At 34.3% G+C, this 20,391-nt stretch overlaps 1 protein-coding gene across 1 annotated transcript; it reads left to right on the forward strand.

Annotated features, from left to right (window-relative positions):
- The first annotated feature begins 5,618 nt into the window (after nt 1–5,618).
- LOC149420527 (prostaglandin reductase 1-like) lies at nt 5,619–18,476 on the forward strand. Its single transcript, XM_089636191.1, has 7 exons — nt 5,619–5,875; nt 6,254–6,356; nt 7,074–7,262; nt 8,339–8,457; nt 11,751–11,905; nt 17,469–17,580; nt 17,991–18,476. Exons 1-7 carry the CDS (start codon nt 5,713–5,715, stop codon nt 18,218–18,220), a joined length of 1,071 nt encoding a protein of 356 aa, XP_089492317.1. The 5' UTR covers nt 5,619–5,712; the 3' UTR covers nt 18,221–18,476.
- The last annotated feature ends 1,915 nt before the right edge of the window (nt 18,477–20,391 follow it).

Raw genomic sequence — 20,391 nt, forward strand, 5'->3', positions numbered from 1 at the left:
TGGCTTATTTCCCGAGGGATCAATGACGCTAGTTCCTCGGAGAATCTTCCATTGTAATATCAGTAGAAAAAGGACAGTATTCCTACCTGACTGTTAAGATAGGGAATCTATCAAATGGACAATGCTTGCTCTATTTAGCGAATCAAGGTTTAACTAACGAATAGCAGGGAGATTGCTATGCTTTTATATTCTTGAAGAGCTGTCCAAACACCGCGGGTGTGCGCGCCAGAAGGATGATGGGACTGGGCTACTGTTAGAAGAATAAGGGAAAACATGGAAGATAGTGCAATGGGCCTGTGGCTCAGTGTTTGACTGGAACGTGGTGGTGATGTGAATTTGTAGCTGCAACCACAGGTATCCGTCACTTTCGTTAATTCTTTACAGAATGCTCCCCTCTAACCTTGTATTTTTGGTTACTAAATCATAGTTCGCAGATGGAAATTCAATTATTGTGAGAGGTTTATTTATGCAATTATTTCTTTAAGGAACTCGACAAGCTCCCCATATGTCTGATTTAATGTTCTTTATTTTCTATCTACTCTTCATTTTCCATAAACTCAAGTGAAAGTGCTTTAAAAACTTTGCCATCGGTAATCAGTCACGGATTGAACACTCTAAACCCAAGGTTAGTAGAAAATCTATTTAACAAGGTTCGCTAATGAAGGCACTTTTCGGAAAAAAACGCAGTGGGCCGCTTGCACGCTTGTGACGTAGCTCGAAGTCCAGTTGGAATCCGAAAGGAATGATCTCTTTCACTTTTCACTAGGTATATAATATTATTTTTTGATTAATCTAAGTTAATTTCCTCACAATTATGTTTGTACACATGACTCGATGAAATGTTTTGAACAGTAACTACATGGTGTACAGTAGTGAAAAGTAGAAAAGTCTGTAGTGAATGAAGAACAGGGTGTAAGGAGAATGTATGACGTGGAAGCGAATGGTAGAAGACGTGGAGGTTTTCCGAGGAAGACATGGCGCGATCAAGTGAAACAAATACATAAAAAAAAAAACTTTTTTCAACTCTTGAGAATAATATTATGTTTTCCACCTTAAAACTACACCCAGTTTTCAGGTACACAATAATTCACAACCACTAAACTTTGCTCCAAACCATTCATTCACGAGCACGTCAGCTATTAATTAATATTATTTTTGGTATATGTTTTCACGCACTTATATAGATTTTACATTCCACTGCATACTTTGAATCCATCACCAAAATAATTTTAATCCCTGTTGAATTTGACAGCCACCTCTGGTCTGGAGCTCCAAAATACCTGAATAAAACCTTTGACTCAGTACAGAAACGGGCGTTCCGTTTGATAGATTCCCTGTCTTGGCAAACAGATCGCATTTTTTAGAGCACAGCATCAGGTGGGAATGCTGTCCTTGTTCTACCGGTATTACAACGAAAGATGCTCCGAGGAACTGATTTCATTTATTCCGTTGGCACCGGTGCACAGTCAGGAAACACGCCAAACAATTATACTTGGTTAACATTATTTTTTCATGAGAATGGGTCGTTTCATCGACTTGTTATTGGTTCAACAGTTCAGCTGTAGAAACATTTTTGTTTTCCTTCCTCCAAAATGGGCCTCTTCAAGACTGTTAGGAAGCTTTGTAGAAGATGCATGCACAGATGGCAGTGCATAGAGCTTGCGGGGAAGTCAGCAAGATGGAGCCAGTGGCCAGTTGTCGCCATGGACTGTGCGAAGGCTCTCAGAGAATCTCACTGGCCCAAATTCCAATTAGCAAGCTTCTAGTTAGGTTGACTATCGAGTCACCATTATAATACGCGAAGTATTAACCCTTAGGAACCGGGAAGGATCTCAATGAATTGGTTGCCTGGACCGGCATGATTTTCTGAAATTTTGTGTCACTGTTTAAAAATTTATACAGCTGCACCAAACAGGTTTTAAGTTATAAATTTTATTTTATGGCATTCTTAAAGGTTGTTTTATTGTATACGTATATCGAAAATTAGGTTTTTAGTCTCTGATTTTGTGTTATGTTAAATGTAAAAGCAAATTTACCTTCAAAATGCAGCCACTCCAAATATAATCACTCATTGTTTATTTATTCATTATAATATCGAAGAATTTTTTCTTCACACATAAATAATGTACCTTTGTCAGTCATCTTATGAAAATTTATCTGCCGTTTTATTAACACATTGATTACAATTATTGATTTCTTACTACGCAGTCGCTTTTTTCCCCCCGGCTACACATACACTTACAAGACATCGTGTTCATATTAGATAGGGTAACCATAAGAGTATTAAGCGCTGCGGACACTTAAATTATTATAACTTCTGTACAGTATGATATGGAGCATAAGCATGAATTTTTAATTTTAAGCAAATTTTAAGCAAAATGGATAAATCCCGATCTCTTGACATGGTTTCTCCAAATATAGGCGATGAAATGAGCTTGTCTAGTGTCCAATATTGACGGATTTTTCCCTTCTTGCTTCTTGCCATTAGCATAGTCAGGGCAATGAACACATACATTTCCTCTGTATCAACATTTTTTCATTTATGTAAACTCGAATTTGGAGCAAATACTTTTTGTGATTTTACAGTATCAAAATATCTGTTGGTTTCGGTTGTAATGCAACCCACGACAGTTTTATTTAGGAAAAGTTCAAAAAATTCAACTTCACTACTCTCCTGATTGAGTTCACAATCTCTTAAACCAGATTGTTGATTAAAATTGTGTTCTTCAGGTTGGAAATTAATTCAATTTTCCCATATTGGCGAGAAATTCATAAAATTTATATCAGGGGAGGATTGTTCGTCCAAACCAGAAATGTCAATTTCATTATCTCCGTTTTCTGATGATTCATCTAAACTCTCCAAATCTTCTGGAATATAGTCTTCATCGTCACTCATGGAAAAGTCCGAATCACAATCTAACACAAAGTTTTCGATGTCTTCGTTATTCATTTTTAAGAATTAAAAACCCAAACTATTTATGTGAAATTATTGGAGATAATAAAAAAATGGACCATGGAAGTATATGCACCGCAACGGAATATTTTTGAAGACACCCGAAGAATAAATGTTCCTAAATAAAATGGTAAATCTAGAGTAATCACTTCACTAATGTAAATATTAACAAGATTATCTTATATTGGACAAAGGATTCCACATTTCTCAAACAGTTTATTATTAGCTATAAAGATAAAAAATTCTAATAAACAATTATGTTCACCGCAAGTAGCAATAACTCAGTCTGTAATGTAAACACACTCGCGGCAACGGGACTTCACGCATACATCGACGCGCGTTACGAGACTGTATGCGAGTGACAAAAAGTTTGATGAATTGTGAAGGGATACATGGATACAAAAAAATTAATTAAAAAATCACTGTAAGTAAAAAGGAGTTCCTCTTTAAATGGTATGATAGAAAACATTCAGTTTTAGAGTATGAAGCTTTTACTTCGAAAATTTACCGGTAAATTAACTCAATATTTGGAGATGAACATGACGAATTCTCGAAACTGCTATTGTAGTGGGTCGGCTTGTAGGAGAATTTTCCTTCAACTACAATTGTAGTTGGTCGGATCCTTCAGGTTAATAAATCCCTGATTAATATTAAAGAACCAATTATTTATAAAACTCCTTCCAAGACGAGTTGGAGACCTGTTTGTGCGAAAACAACAAAGACCTATCTTCTCAGAAAGACCCTCCACACAGCATTCCTAAAGATGACAGGCATTAATCCCTGAGGAATTAATTTTCCTTGGGGCCTCCTGCATGGAGTTGACGTTAAAAAAAATACTTTTACATTTAACCATGTTGAAATTTAGTTTACTTCGGTATAATTATGTGATGTGTACCCGGCATTGCTTGAGGTTGTGAATGATTCGGTGTAAAGTTTTGAGGTTGTGAATTCTATGATAAACATTGACTTTTCTCTACTTTTTATAAATATAATATGCAATTTTCTAAATGATGGTGAAAACCCTAACACAATCTGTTGTGTAGTTCAGAAGAACTAAGCGCCCAAACAGACAGAAGCAGATAGTGACTTTATTTTATACTAGCTGACGTTTACCCGGCGTTGCTTGGAGACTTTTCTCTACTTTCTATAAATATAATATGACTGTATTATATGTATATATAAACCTTTCAGAAGGAATTCTCTAAATGTTAAGTGAAAACCCTATCAAGATCCGTTGCGTAATTTAGAAGAACTAAGCCCACAGACGGATGCGAATAGCGACTTTGTTGTATACTATTTAGATATTATATTGTTCCGTTTATCCGTTATGAAAAGAGTTTGGGCTATTTCTGTATGGGGAAGAGGAAGGAAATGGGAAAGTACCTGGCTATTCCTAGACATTTCAAGCAACACTTAGGTTTTCACGATGTTGAGAGTATCTACCAGCATGTGTGACTCTTTGTATGAATACAATTATTCTTTCACCTTCCCTGCCATCCTTGTCATGATAGTTTGCTAAATGAGACTTACAATTTGAATGTCTTTAAAGGTAATTATATTCAAGGCTCTAATAACCTCGATTCTACATCATCGATACGCCAGTAACACTGCAAATATTCTTGGGATTTTTACCTTTTATTCTGAACATTGGTTTTAATATAATAATTAGCAACGTATTATAAATAAATCACTGCAAATGCATTCACAGTCGCTTGACTCCACTTGTGTTGCAGTAAATTCATATATCTCAGTGGAAAATGGACTTGTAGCTACGTCACGACTTTCTGCCAATAACCCATTCACATACCACCATCATACCACTCAACAACCGCTCGATGTGCTACCCTTGTTAAATACATTTTCTAGGTCTTTTACGGACCTCGCTCCAAACCGACATTTTCAGAATTCAAATAGATATTATTATTATTTTGATATCAGGGACTTAATGCTAGAAGTGCCTATGTCAAAATTGTGAATCGCTCAGGAATGAAGACTGTTTATCATAAATTAACCACTCCTATTTATCGACTTCTTGGCGTAAAAAATGCTGAATAAATAATAAATAAACCGCTCACGGTAGATGACAGACCATAGATAAAAATGTAAAAAGATGCAGGTAATAGTATAAAACATGCACTGGCAAGCGATGGGCACTAGTGATGGGCAGAATCGAAACATTTACATGATCGAAGTATTTTAATCGAAACCTATGATTTTTCACACAGCGCTTTAAAAATTATCACTTGTTATTATTAATAAACTTCTCAACCTATTATAAGTCAGAAGGCAAATTTTTACTCACACTAAATGTATAGGCGTCGTAAATCCCATCCTAAAATGTGAATGAATTTGATATGTCCCTAGGTATCTACGTGACTTGAATTCACAGAACGACCAAATTAAACACGTGCGCCCGCATATGTCTCAATGCCGCATATGTCGGTTCTTTTACATGCATAGTGTTGATATTAACTCCCTTATTTATAGTAATCACAAATTGTTCACATATTCGTAGCTTCTTCGGTTGGTGGATAGTATCTTAATTACACACCTAACATTGCCAACATTTGACAATAATTAGCATTGCTCTTAAGGCTGCTTCGAGAAAAAATAAATAATCTATGGGTAGAAATTATCTCTCAATCTATTATTTACATACTTTATATTTGAACGATTTGAACTTTGTCCGATAACATTTTGACAACCTGTTTTGTAGGTGTTGTGGTGATTATATTGTTATTATAATTATTAAGTGCAAAATGACTAGCGGTCCGGTAACAGGATTAATGCGAAGGTTCTTCGGAACAGCTTCAAGTTCCGCAAAAGCCAGGAAGTATGTCCTTGTGAAGCACTTCCAGGGGGAACCAAAAAGGAGTGACTTCAACATCGTAGAGGAAAACCTTCCCGCCCTTGAGAATGGCGGTATGTTTGAATTATGTGTTCCCTTTCCGAAACCCATTCAATAACAATAATATTTAAATACATTCTGACAAAAAATCGTTTCGTTGTGATTTCCTTTCGAATATAATTTTTTTAGGTTATAGGTACCTACCTCTTACCTTATCTTTAGTTAAAAAATCCATAAAATTACCTATTTGTAAATAATATTTTTTTAAATTATGTTATATAAATAATACATAGCTTTTATAAAAAGTATTTGAATGCGATAAGGTAGTTTATTGAAACTATTTAGTATTTACCTGTGCAATAATAATCTTTTTATTTGGTTCAATCTAACCTTCCCTCTAAATCGGATTTAGATGTTTCCATGTTTTATGCTAAACGAGTTTTTTTTTTCAGAATTCCTTTGCAAAGCCGAATACTTAAGTGTAGATCCATACATGAGGGCTTACATGATAAGATACCCAGTGGGAACTGATATGATAGGTTCCCAAGTTGCAAGGTGAATCAAGTTACGATAACATTTATGATTAATCCTTCATGATTAGGTTACACATGTTTTTAACACTTTTTATAAACATTGGATTAAACTGGATATGTATATGTAACTTCTAGAATCTAATAATCTTATTTGGTGATCATGGTGTATGCATAATGTCTTCAACGCAGGGCCAGCCTTGATCCAAACAGCGCCTGGCTCTAGTAAAAACCTCAAGGGCGCTGTTTTAGGTGTTAGTTATTATCAGCGCCTTGGCTCCTTGGCAAGTCGGCGCCAGGAGCGGACTGCTCCAATTGCGCCTGCACAGGGCCAGCCCTGCCTCCTAAATTTGTACATATTAAAACTACATTATATTGACTTTAATTCTACCCTGTATCTCATTCCAATGCGGAGATTATGTGTAATAACAAAATATACATACCTCCAAATATATTAATTAGATTTTCCGTAAATGATTTTAATAAATTTAGTTGTATTACATCACATCTCATATTAATATTGTTCTAAATCCTCTAGAGATAAACAATCTAAAGAAAATTGTCTGACAACATGATCAGAAAATCCATAATTTTTTGCATACTAATAATGAATTTGCTATAATTTATTATATCTCATAATAAATTCGTCTATACTACATCAAATACCAGCAACAAATATTAGATAAGAAAATTCCACAAGTCACAATGAATAATCACAATGATAATGTATTATTTGTTATAGAATCGTTGAGAGTAAAAACAAAGAATTTCCTGTTGGTAAGTTAGTGGTGGCCAACTATGGTTGGAGAGATTTTACCATTGACGGTGGGAAGAGATTTGAACAGGCATCTTTGACCGCACCCACTTATCTCTTGCCAGAGCTGGGAGATCTCCCTTCTTCACTGGGCCTTGGGGTCCTAGGCATGCCTGGGTAACAAATCAAAACTGTATATCTTAATAAACCATTATTAGTATGAAATTGCCAGCACAAAATTGTTCACCCATACTACTGCAATAGTAACTGCAATCATAGAATAAAGAAGAACACTAAAAATGCCTTCCTTATATTATAGATTTGAATGAAAGCAATGTCACCACTGACTTAGTACTTGATGGTTCTAGCCCACTTAGCATGGATTCTGCCTTTCTTAGGCCCTTCTTCAGCTACTGATATTGTGTATTTACATCGCAAACAACTTGTCGCGCACAGTCTGTACTAAAATCCACGAGATCTGCATCGTCACTGCCTCTCAGAAAGTCAAAACTAACATTCATAACCGCACTCACAACAGATGTAGCTGTCATTTTTTGTTGACTGTTTTGTTCCTTCCATTGATCTAAAATTGTTACAAAATGTTTGACACAAGTGATGGTGGGACTATCGTTTTTGTTCCACAATGCTTTTAGTCTCGACGATGTGAGTGGTAATTACTTTGACCGGCTGATCGTGGGAGACAGGCGTCTCCAACGAATTTACAAAATTTCGGTAACGTGTGCCTGTGTTCAAACCTCCGCACAAATGGTATGGTTGTTGTCACCAAAATACTTGGATTGTCCAGTATCGGATACTTGAATATCCCCGTGGCAGAGAGGCCTTACACTTGCCTGAAATTGTATATGGCTATCCCGTTTGAATTTCATAATGATGACACATTTCTGCTTATGAAATTTAAGCGGAGAATCCGCAGACTTTTGGAACACAAAATACGCCCATGTAACATTTCTTGTGTTCTTCTTTATTCTATGGTTTCTGCCTACATACCAAACACATATCATGCATTGGCTTTTGCCACTTGAAAGTCCATACAGTTTGATCATAGCTCGGCGACAGTCGGCAAACTTCAACGCCATATCTCCCTTTGATTCTATAATCTACGTTTTTGTAGAATTGCTTTTTTATTACATTAACTAAACATGAATACCTCCATGACTGCACGGTAAAAGGCGGACATAAGGCTGCGGGTTGTCCATCACTGGTATAAAGTGATTATGAATTTTCATTTGCAGTAACACCTCATACTTTGGTCTTTTGGAAGTATGCACACCGAAGGAAGGCGAAACAGTTGTCATATCTGGAGCAGCAGGTGCTGTAGGCTCTCATGTTGGGCAGATTGCCAAAATCAAAGGTAACCATCAGTTATAATTAAATAATAAAAATACACAATTCATAATGCAATCATCTCAATGGTGCTACATAGTATTTCCAGGCAGATCTCGTTTGCACGTCATCAAGAAGCATTCGAAAATACTTTGTTAATTGCTTTTTATAAAATTGATGTGTAACGGTGATTCTTCCATATTTAACGGGACCTTTACAATGGAATATATATTATTTTGTATTATAAAGGTAGTATTAATAAATACCTAAATCGATGATTACGATACATTATATTTTATTTGTATGTATTCATCACAGACATAGGAATTAATAGACGAGAAGATAATGGCGAGGGGTAAAATCAACTGTTGAAGAACGAAGGGAGTAAGGCTGACTGTGATTCGTCAATAAATCAATCTGACAGTAAATAGGCATCTCGCATTATAATATCACCATTTAGTTCTTAAAAGTAAAATCTGCTTTTGAATGAATAGACATTTCTACATGGGAGCGCAAATTACTCGCCACGTTATGAACTAATTTGCGAAGTTCAAATTCGGCAAAGTAAGGCAGCTTCTATTTTCAGAGTCGTAGTTAGTTTCAGAGTATTTAGTTAAGACACTTTTACAAATGTCTCATAATTTACTTACCCCAGTAAACAACGATGAGCACACTTGAGAATCGCTACATTGTGATGTGATAGTATATGTTTCTAAAACTGATCCATATAATACGGTGTGAATAAGCTTAAAATAAAGTAAAATAATGCTTACTTATGGAATGTAATACGACAATTGGGTTTATTCTCTTTTTCACATCTATTTTTACAAGTTTTCATATTACAAGTCAACATTTTGCCGTGTTATTTCGTAAAATGAACCGATGATGCCTCGACCATAGTTCGCACAAGAATGATGACGTCACGTTTTCAAATTTCACTTGAGGCCATACGCGAGCCCAGCCGGCTCAATGGAACCGGTATGGGGAGTGGGGATAATACGCTTTTAATCACTTAGGGCAGGTCTACTAATATTCATATGTCTATGGTATTCATTAATAAAATTTATGAAATCGAAATAAAAAAATCAGTCAAAAATATAGAAAGAAATAAATGAAAATATGATATCCAATTCGCATGTCGCCCATTTCATTAAAATGACATTTGAATTCAAAGTGTTACAAATACTGTAACGCCATTGGTTAAAAACTTATTCCTTCGTGGTTACGAATCTAAAAATAAGTCATCTTGGAAAGGAAATTATACACACTATAACTTTGTTACAATAATGTTGTATTAGTTTTACTGTGAAATTATTAATAATATGTAATTAATGTTAAATATCTACCTTATTCTGTGCGAATTTTATAACTACTGTATGCATTTTATGAAATGGAGCTTTTTTGTTTTGTTTATTTTTATAACTGGCAATACCGTAATAGTTATTCAGTTCGAAAGAAACGAATGTTAGCGAAATACCTATAGGAATATAATTAAAGACATTTGACATTCTAGCATCTTCCGTATTTTCTTGTGAGAAGGAGTTTTAAGTCACTAGTTAAAAGTCTTAGGACGGGTTGTTTCGGAGAATTTGAACAATTCATCAAATTTAAACGTTCATTTGCGGGTTCTGTGAAAGATTTTTTCAAGTTCTGTTTTTATTTCAGTTCTGTCAAGCAACTAGCCTATGATGATATAATAACAGAACTTGAATAGGACTTTCACAGAACCCGGAAATGAATGTTGAAATTTGATGAATTGTTCAAATCCTCCGAAACAACCCGTCCTTAGTTGTAAATCATTAGACATTAATCTTAGTTATAAGCCACTAGTTATAAGTCACTAGCTATTAAACTTAGTCTAGGAATAAATTAAATATATAAATTAAGTTTTTAAGAGACCTTGAGGTGATTTTCTCACGAAAACTCTGCCTGGTACTCGTATACATATGTAATATGTGTATGTATGCTTTTGTACTCCTAGCTTAAGCATTTTTGTGTTATCAGATATCTTATTAAAATGTGTGAACTAACCATTACATAATGCATTTCACTGATTAAATCATGCAGACATAAAAATACTAAGTAACGATAGAGACATTATAAAAATGTGTAGTCATGCATAAGCAGATTTTCAGAAATTTAAAAAAAAGCAGCAACTTTCTGTGCTGAAGAAGCTAAATCTCTCGAGCGGTAAGCTCTGACATTATTAAATTTACACAGATTTTTCTTTTTGGAGTTTCTCATTTTCATCGTGATCTTTGTAGCTTTTAAAATATCTCTTGGACTGTAAATAGATGAGTTAAATATTTACAACAAAGCAAGCTGAAACTCAGGACAGGTTGTTTTGCATAATTTGAACAATTCATTAAAATTCAATTTCTGTTATTTTTTCATCGCGGGCTGGTTGTTTCACAGTTCTTGGATAATAACAGAACTTGAATAGGATTTTCACAGAACTTGAAGTTTAACTTTGAAATTTTATGAATTGTTCAAATTCTGTGAAACAGCCCGTTCTAACACATTCTTAGGATTGTGAGTATCGGTAAATATGTATTCGCTTTTCAGTTTCAGTGCCGGCAACCCGGGAGTTTGTTTTGTTTTTTAAAAATTTTATTATTACAAGGTTTTCTTTACCCGTCTCACTAAACGAAGTCTGTTCTGAGGCAGGTTTGACATTAATGTCCTTGCCAAACATCACTGAGAAACAGCATGTTGTCTTGCTCACCTTCCTTATAGTTATCAGCGAGAAAGGGAAGAGTATATATGATTATCGAGTTTGAATACATATTTAATTAAATAAAAAACTGTTTTTTTAATTTTACCAGAATTTTCTTTTCTGACGTCGAATAACAAGTGTGAAATATACTATATGCAAGCAGTGCATCTGTTTTAGTACTGCGTACAACTCAACTTCGGTTGCAATACCTATAACTACTGGCATACGTACTATGTATATTTATTTAAATGAAATTTAATCTAAGTTATAGCGCATTACCTCCTGATTTATTCTATTTGATCTATTTCATAGAATTTATACGTCAGTGAGAACTGGCTTTCTATGCCGTAGAATGCGCGATAAAAATAGAAACCCAATTTTGTATTAACTTTAACTTTCACTCTATTCTGTATTGAATTGACCATAGAAAAGAGATTCAGATAGAGAAAGAATTCAGAAAATCGATAAAGTACCTACTATTGTAAAATATTTTTAATACAATTATTTAAATTGTCATTTTCAAAATTAGAACTGATTTTTCACGGGTCTGCTCCAGTGTATAAAATAAACAGATTTTAAGTGATATATTTTTGAAATTGGAACAGGTTGCAAGGTCATAGGATTTGCAGGGTCTGATGAAAAATGTGAATGGCTAACAAAAGAAATGGGTTTCGATCATGCCTTGAATTACAAAACTGTAAATGCCCGAAAGGCATTGAAGGAAGTTGCTCCCCAAAGAATAGATTGCTACTTCGACAATGTAAGTTTTATTCTCTTATACTTAGGTTATACTTAGTTAACCACATGTTAAAAGCAGAATTGTACAATAGTTGATTAGAGTTTCAATGTCAATAAACTGACAACCAATTTGTTCAATTATGATAAAGAGAAGAAGTAACTTGTAATCTCTGTGTTAGACCTGTAAGCTTCTTAGGTCTTGTACGAGAGGTTGCAAGTTTAAAACCCAGGCAAATAAAATTTGATATATTTTTGCTCCCGAACATTCTCATTATCTCATATTAAAGGATACTCTTATCTCCCTAGTGAGAGATTATTATTAAATAATAATAATAAAAATATCTTTATTTAGGAAAGTTTACACATTACAACTATACATACATATTATGGTGTACATTGATTTGTAACTTTTATTTTTAAGGTTATAAAATTAACAAAAATGAAGAACTATTAATACAAACATAATATTGTGAAGGTAAAAAGATAATAAAAATACAGTTGAGGTTTCTCAAATACCGCCTCACTAGGCTAGCCTGTGTTGAGGCAGAATTGTTCGTGTTAGTTCCTAATACCTTTGAACATACCTATACTTGTATTAAGATGTATTCGCTCAATAATGTGGTGACTTCAATAACTGCGAATTTGGGTGAATGCACCGGTGAAGGCCCTATTCTTATTTTTGATCCAATTTTTTTCATTATCTTTGAAATTTTTTTGTGAATCACATTGTTTGATGCTGTCTGGAAGAATGTTGTAGAGTCTTGTCGCAAAGTATTTAAAGTTTCGTTGACCAAACGTAGTATGTGTTATTGGTATTTGTAGTAAGTTTAGAATTGAAACATTACTTAACCAGTGGACTGCTGATGGGTCTCCGGAGAACATGCGAGCATTCTAATATTATCCTTGTTAGAATAATTTGTAATGCGATTTTGACCTTAATGCTTCGAAAAATGTATGAAAAACAAAATCGGCATCATTTGGGCTAGTAAAACTTTAGGTTACAATTTTGATGTAAGATTGATTTTGAAAAAATATTTTTATATTTTCTGCTCCGGCCTTCAACAGGTTCAGGTAGCTATTTATAGTAAACTAATCATAACCAGTGGAAATTTGGATATTCCATTTTTCATACATACAGGCTCGTGACTTTTGGGTGTACTAGAATGCTAATATTACAAAAAATGGCACTACTGATGTTGTTGTAGCAAAAAGTTTTCTGTTTTTTTTTTTTAAATTCGGTTTTTGTATGAAGATTTTCAAACAAACTGAAATTTCCTGATAATGTTCATATAATAAATCGAATTTTAGAAAAAAATAAACAACATCAATAATGTTGAATCTTTCAAACTTAGCACTTTATCACACTCAAAAGTTCCAAGCCGCCACTGATCATAACCCTGTATTTTGTATTTTCCTTTTATATTTAGAATTAGTAGACCCTGCAATCAATGCTTCATTATTGCTAATGTCTTTCTCGGGCGCCTCCCATTTCTTCCTCCATTCACTACTACATTTCATCGACTTCAATTCGACTCCGTATCTCATTCTGGTAGAGATATTGCGTTAAGTATTCCTCAGGCGTCCCCGACTTCTTCTAACATTCAAAGCACTCTCTAAGCACTCTTGGCTCTAATAAGAAGAGACTTTGAAATTTTCAGCGATATCGGTCGTCTACTTTTCAAGTTTTGCAAGCGCAAACATACGCTGGCTGAATTTTTATTTTTTAAGGTTTTGACAGTTCATGCTTCGCTCGTGGGGAAACTGAAACCAAACTAAAACTGGTTGGCAATTGCAGGTTGCAAAATTGTTAGCAACCAAGCTTCTCTCATGGCGCTACTCATAAATAAACCACTAGCGCTACTCAAATTTACAATTTCACTAATTATCTCAGCTTGTTTAACCTTAGAATGTAAAAGAATACTTCATCTGTCTCTGTCATATGACAGTGTCATATTTTCTTCAAAATGTCAATAGAATCAAGTGATAATAAAGACGCCATCCTTTATTATTTTTATCAACAAAGGCAAAATCCTCTAAAAATAAGATCTTGTGTAATCTAGTACAATCCATGATAACTTCAATATAATACAAATTATATTCAAGACCCAGACAAATAAAAACTGTCACAGATCTTCAAATGACTATGCAATCTTCAGAGATTAACTCAAGAAATTATTTAGCTTTTTCTTTACACTTACACCAGAAGCATCGCTCTCTAAGCTTATCCCGTGATTTGTTTATTTTGTATTTTTATCTTAAAATAGTACTTCTATCTATATAAATAAAAATGTAAATGTTTGTTTGTTCAAAATCTCAAATCTCCGAAAGTTCTTCAATAATTGCTTTGAAATTTTGACATAAGGTCGCATTCGAATATGTGTGTTTTTATATACCTATGTATAGATTTTTTAAAAACAGCGCCAATTGTTGGACGTAAAAGCAACACGCGCTATAGTTTCTCTATCTGCACAGACAGATTGAGCCATAGCAATGCGTGGTGGGGTACAGCTAGTATTATAATATATGTATATATGTCCTAATGTAAAAATCACAATATTTTATACCAATAAAGTTAAAAACTAAGTATAGTAGGTATTTATAATTATAATGTTTAATATATGTCTTTCGTGCATAATTAGGAAGCTTATAGTCATAAATGTATGGTAGATTATAGATTATTATATAGATTATTGTAGATAGATTTTCCCATATATAATTATACTAGCTGACGTGTTCCAGGCGTTGCTGGGGGTTATCCTTAAGAGATAGACATATACCATCCCGGAATTTTCTGTAGACCTTTTTAAGATATATAATTTCGTGGTATATTATTTTGATGTATCTCCTAATAGTCCAGTCAGTGGGGGATAAAAAAGGGCTCCACCTTGCAAAAGGTTAGGTAGTAGCGATTTTCACATATGTTGTTAAGATTGGGACTCTAAATAAAAAAAAAAGTTTTCGACCTTGGGGGGGTCGAGCTCGACCCGCCATCTTGGATTGAAGGTGCCAAAATTTGTTTTTTTCAAAATAATTGTGAAGTGGTCGTTTTTACAACCAAATTGTTGAAGGCAAACTTAAAGACAACTAAATTACCTACATTTTTTGTAGAAAGTTTTTTATGTAAGTCTTATAGGTAACGAGTTACAGCGGTTGAAAGAAGAAAATTTAGACAAAAAATTGTAAAACTCCAGTTTTCTTGATAAATTTTGTACGAACATATTACGCAATATCATTTTAACATATTTCTACGTTACAATATACTTATATAGCATCATCCGTGTGCTCGATGACGTTGATTTGTTATAGTGGGATCCTAGTCTACAGCTGACTTGGCAACACTGATTGAGTCCTGGTTACAGGACGTTGCCTGGATGCTCGGTCACTCAGTGTGCTCGTGCGCAAAGGTACGAAATCATCATTTTATGGTGTTTTCGAACAACTTCCAGAAGGCGTGCAACTTGAAGGTAGCTAAATTAATGTTGTGGATGGAGGATATCTTTTACATAAAGTTGTATGGAACCGGAATGATTATTTTGGGTCAATTTGCGAGAAGTACGTTCACTATGTAAGAAATCACTATGGATCACATTCAGTCATTGTTTTCGATGGATATCCGCTTGATGATAGTGAAAAAAAATACGAAAACCGCCGAAAGACTTCGCCGATCGAAGAAGCACATGTCTGCAGATGTTCTTTTCGATGAAACAATGCCAGTTCAAGTTTCACAAGAACGATTTTTAGCCAATGAAAATAACAAAGTCCGTCTGATTTCGATGCTTACAAAGCAATTTATACAGGATGATTTTACAATTAAGCAGGCTGAAGAAGATGCTGATGAGTTGATTGTCAATACTGCGATTTCCTTGTGTTCATCATATGACGCTGTTTTCATTATGGCGAAGACGTTGATCTCCTAGTTCTGCTGACAGCATTAGCACCACCCAAAAGTAGTATATATCTTCGCAAACCCGGGAGAGGCAAAACTTTTGAAAGGCTGTGTTCCGCGAATAGTGTGAAATACAAAGAGGCGGCTGAGAATATTCTGTTTCTTCATGCCTTTAGCGGCTGCGATACAACATCGTCCTTCTTCAACCAAGGAAAAACAAAATTTTGTTCGCTGGTGCAAAACGACACAAGACTCAATGCCATGATAGGAATCTTCAAACAACATGATGCAACACCAGAAGACATAGCAGTTGCAGGAATACGCTTTCTTGTTGCTTTGTACGGGGGTGACATGAATAAGGAAACCTTGGAAGAAGTCCGCTACAAATGTTTCGCAAATCGACAACAAAAAGCAAATTCAATCTTGCCTCTTTGCCACCAACGAACGACGCTGCACGGTACCATGCATTTAGAACGTACCATCAAGTCCAATAATGGTATGGAATTCAAAAAAATCCAGAAAACTGGGGCTGGAAACGTGACACCAACGGGCTTGTTCCAGTAAGAATGACAAAGAAACCAGCACCCGAGACTTTATTAAAATTTATTTCATGCAATTGTAAAAAAGGATGCGGCGTTGCATGTAGCTGCAGGAAAACTGGATTGAAGTGTTCTATTGTATGTGGGTGCTGTAATGGTCAAACATGCCGAAATTCGCCAGAGGTTCACATCGATGTCGAGGACGAAGAAGAAGAGATTTTGTCAATGGAAGCCCAGAATCTCAGTATCACAGGCAATGAGTTAGATGATGACATTGATGACGAAGACTGTTATTAAGTAACATAATTTATAGTAACATAATTCATAGTAATGTAACATAATTTCTAAATCTACCATCGCTGGTATATCTGTGGAGTAGACCTACTGGGGATACCACAATTAAAAAATGCGCCATGTTCTCTACCTCATGGTGGTGTGGAAATGAGTTTAAAATTAATATAATTATGTAATGAATAACCCGAAAAAATTACAAAGTTGGGAATCTCATCATTTTTTAGAAAAATATTCACATTTCCGCCACTGAAACTCGTTACCTATAAGACTTACATAAAAAAACTTTTTCCAAAAAATGTAGGTAATTTAGTTGTCTTTAAGTTTGCCTTCATCAATTTGGTTGTAAAAACGACCACTTCACAATTATTTTGAAAAAAACAAATTTTGACACCTTCAATCCAAGATGGCGGGTCGAGCTCGACCCTCCCAAGGTCGAAAACTTTTTTTTTTTCTTAGAGCCCCAATCTTAACAACATATATCAAAATCGCTACTACCTAACCTTTTGCAAGGTAAAACTCCCCACTGACTGGACTATAAGGTTTAGCCAGCATTAACAATGCAGTGCTTGAAAAAATATTTTAACGGCTTGATTATAAGACATTGACTTTTCTCTTATTTGTACAAATATAATATGCATGTATTATATATGTAAACCTTTCGGAAGAAATTCTCTAATTGATAGTGAAAACCCTATTAAATTCCGTTCGTTAGTTTAGGATAAATAAGCGCACAAACAGACAGACGCGGATAGCGACTTTATTTTATACTATTTAGAGATTATGTACCTTCCTTGGTGTAAAAACACCTTACATTAGGTTATTATTTCAAGGTTATTTTCATTAGGTTATTATTTTTCTTTTTCAAGGTCGGAGGTGAATTGAGTTCAGTTATCCTTAACCAGATGAATCGCTTTGGAAGAATTGCAGTTTGCGGAGCCATTTCTTCATATAATGATGATCCCTTCAAACTACCACAAGGTCACTATGCGGAAATAATTACATAACTGAAAGAATTGAAAAAAAGATTTGAATTTTAAATTATTATTGCTTGGTAGCAACATTATTTGAATTTTCTTATGAAATCATGAGATAAACTATTCAACTTTTTACCAACCCTTCCCAAAAAAATACGCAAACACTGGCAGCTAAGATGGCCGCCAATCTTGTTCAAAAATATACATAACGTAATTATAATAAAACCTGTGGCAGAACACGCTGTAAGCGCGCTATATTCTCTATTTCAGGATATCACTTGCCATACATTCCCTTTGGAAGTGTATGACGAGCGATATGCTGAAATAGGTAAACCCAATTATTTTAATTTATTTAATTTATCCACAGTTTAAAAACCTGCCCCTCAAATTTGAAGACAAATTATTGTATTTCAGTTGCCATTCTCCAGCCTACCTTTGTCTTCAATGAGCTGAAGATGGAAGGTTTCCTCGTCAACCGATGGGTTCCCCGTTGGAGCGAGGGTATTGAACAGAACCTCAAGTGGATCAGGGAAGGTAAGATCAAGTACCGGGAAACTGTCACCGATGGATTTGAGAATATGTTTGATGGATTCGTCGGAATGCTTCGAGGAGAGAATACCGGCAAAGCTATTGTTAAAGCCTAAAAATAAAATGTATTAATTATTTAACTACGAAGTCTTAAATAAGACTTACTAAGCACAAAGTGCCCTATGGATTCCAGTCGGCATTAAACCCAAAAGGTTATTGCTTAAATAATGTATATTTTCTTAAATCTTTATACCTTTATTAACAATAAAAGATTTATACAAAACACAACATCAAACAGACTGTTTTATTTTGTGTTTCTTTTTGCTGTTTACTAAATTTTTCTTTGTTCAAGGTTTTTTTTTATCTGTTTACATTATCAACACCCACAACTGCAAAAATGTAAGTACTTGTTTTCAGTATTTTTCTATATTATAGCATTGACATTCTGAATTCATGAATTTAAAATTTTTCAAAAATATTCATTTATTTCAGATAAAATTGAAAAATGATCTAAAACTACCATAAGAGTCCAAATTTTTTTTACTTTCGTGACTTTATATAATTGAGCTAGAATTTCCCCACCAAACTCAAGAGCCTCGCCTGTTTGTGGTGAGGAATGGCTATTTTAATTTTCCATTATAACATTGTATATTATAAAATGAATATTTATTGTAAATAATAAAAATATAGAATAAAAAATAACATACTTTCTATAATTATATTATATAATTTATACTTCCTGGCGTCATTCAAGTTTTAGCAAAAAGATTTTTATAAGATTCGCATCAGAATTTTTCGAACATTTTTTCTAGCCAATGGCAGCGACTAAAGAGGTCGCCATTGCTAAATGGCTCCCTTTTTAGTGTCTGTCATTGGCTAGAAAAAAGATGCAATAGTATATTGCTAATTACTATTGGTGAGATAAAAAAGGCACCTATCAAATGATAATTAATGCAGTTTTATCTATCAACAATCAACAGATGTAGGGCTATCGGGGGTGTGGTTTTATTGAATGCCATAAAAATAATTATTTTGAAGAGTCTTTTATTTTATTTTGTTATTATTTATTAACGCCCTTTTTAGGGGCTTTTACATATGAATAATATGTATAATAAATGAATATTATATTATTAATTAGTTTTGTGTAATAAATAATACATGAATGGTTTATTATTAATTTGTTATGTACAGTAAATAATATATGAATAGTATATTATTTATTAGTTACGTATTACACATTAATTACACATTACTACACATTACTACACATTAATATGTCAATAGTATATTATTAATTAGTTTTGAATAAAAAATAATATATGAATAGTTTAATAGTAATTAGTTATGTATAATAAATAATATAAATTCGGATTAAAAAAAAATACAAGTACTCACGACGCGATAGCAAAAATAACCAACTATTTATATACGGCCCTAGATTCTGATAAAAAATGTCTTGGCATATTTATAGACCTTAAAAAAGCTTTCGACAGCATGTCACATAAAAAATTAATAAGTAAATTAAAATCAGTAGGGATTAGTGGAAAAGTCTTAGCATGGATAGCTAGTTATTTCCATAAAAGACCTCAACAAGTAAAATTACTCAATCAAGTCAGCGATTCAAAATATAGCGACTTTTCAATACCCCAAGGCACGGTTTTGGGACCATTGTTATTTATTATACGAGGCATATCCAGAAAGTAAGTGTACTGAGGCTCTCACGACCTAATGAATTTTATTTTCGATATGTTGGCTACACTTACGTGTAGCCTGACTCTTCCCCTCCGCAACGAGACCTGTTCAAGGTCAGTACGTTGAGAAATGTCAACGCGACAACACGTTTCGTGAAAAATGTCAATCTAATCTCCCGCCAAATGCGAAATACGCGGCGTCATCCGTTATCTCGTTTGGAAGGAAAAACCTCCGTTTGAGGTTTATAATGAGGTTAAAACTGCATATGGTGATAAAGCTATGAATTGTACGAGTGTGTACAAGTGGTATCGCGAGTTTAAAAACGGTTCTCACCTCTTCACCCTCCACCAAAAAGTTCAAAACCACAATTTCAGCCAAGAAAATCGTGGCATCCGTGTTTTGGGACTGTCAAGGCATAATTTTGATTGAATATCTGCCTCAAGTGGAGACCATCAACTCTGCAAGATACTGTGAGACCCTAAAAAAATTGCGGAAGGCGATTCATAACAAGAGGAGAGGCATGCTGACAAAGGGAGTCAGCCTGCTGCACGACAATGCCAGACCACACACGGCCAACGCCACGAAGGAACTGCTT

This window comes from Hesperophylax consimilis, chromosome 10 (assembly GCF_061612785.1).
Source record: "Hesperophylax consimilis isolate HC1 chromosome 10, BYU_Hcon_1.0, whole genome shotgun sequence".
NCBI lineage: Eukaryota > Metazoa > Arthropoda > Insecta > Trichoptera > Limnephilidae > Hesperophylax > Hesperophylax consimilis.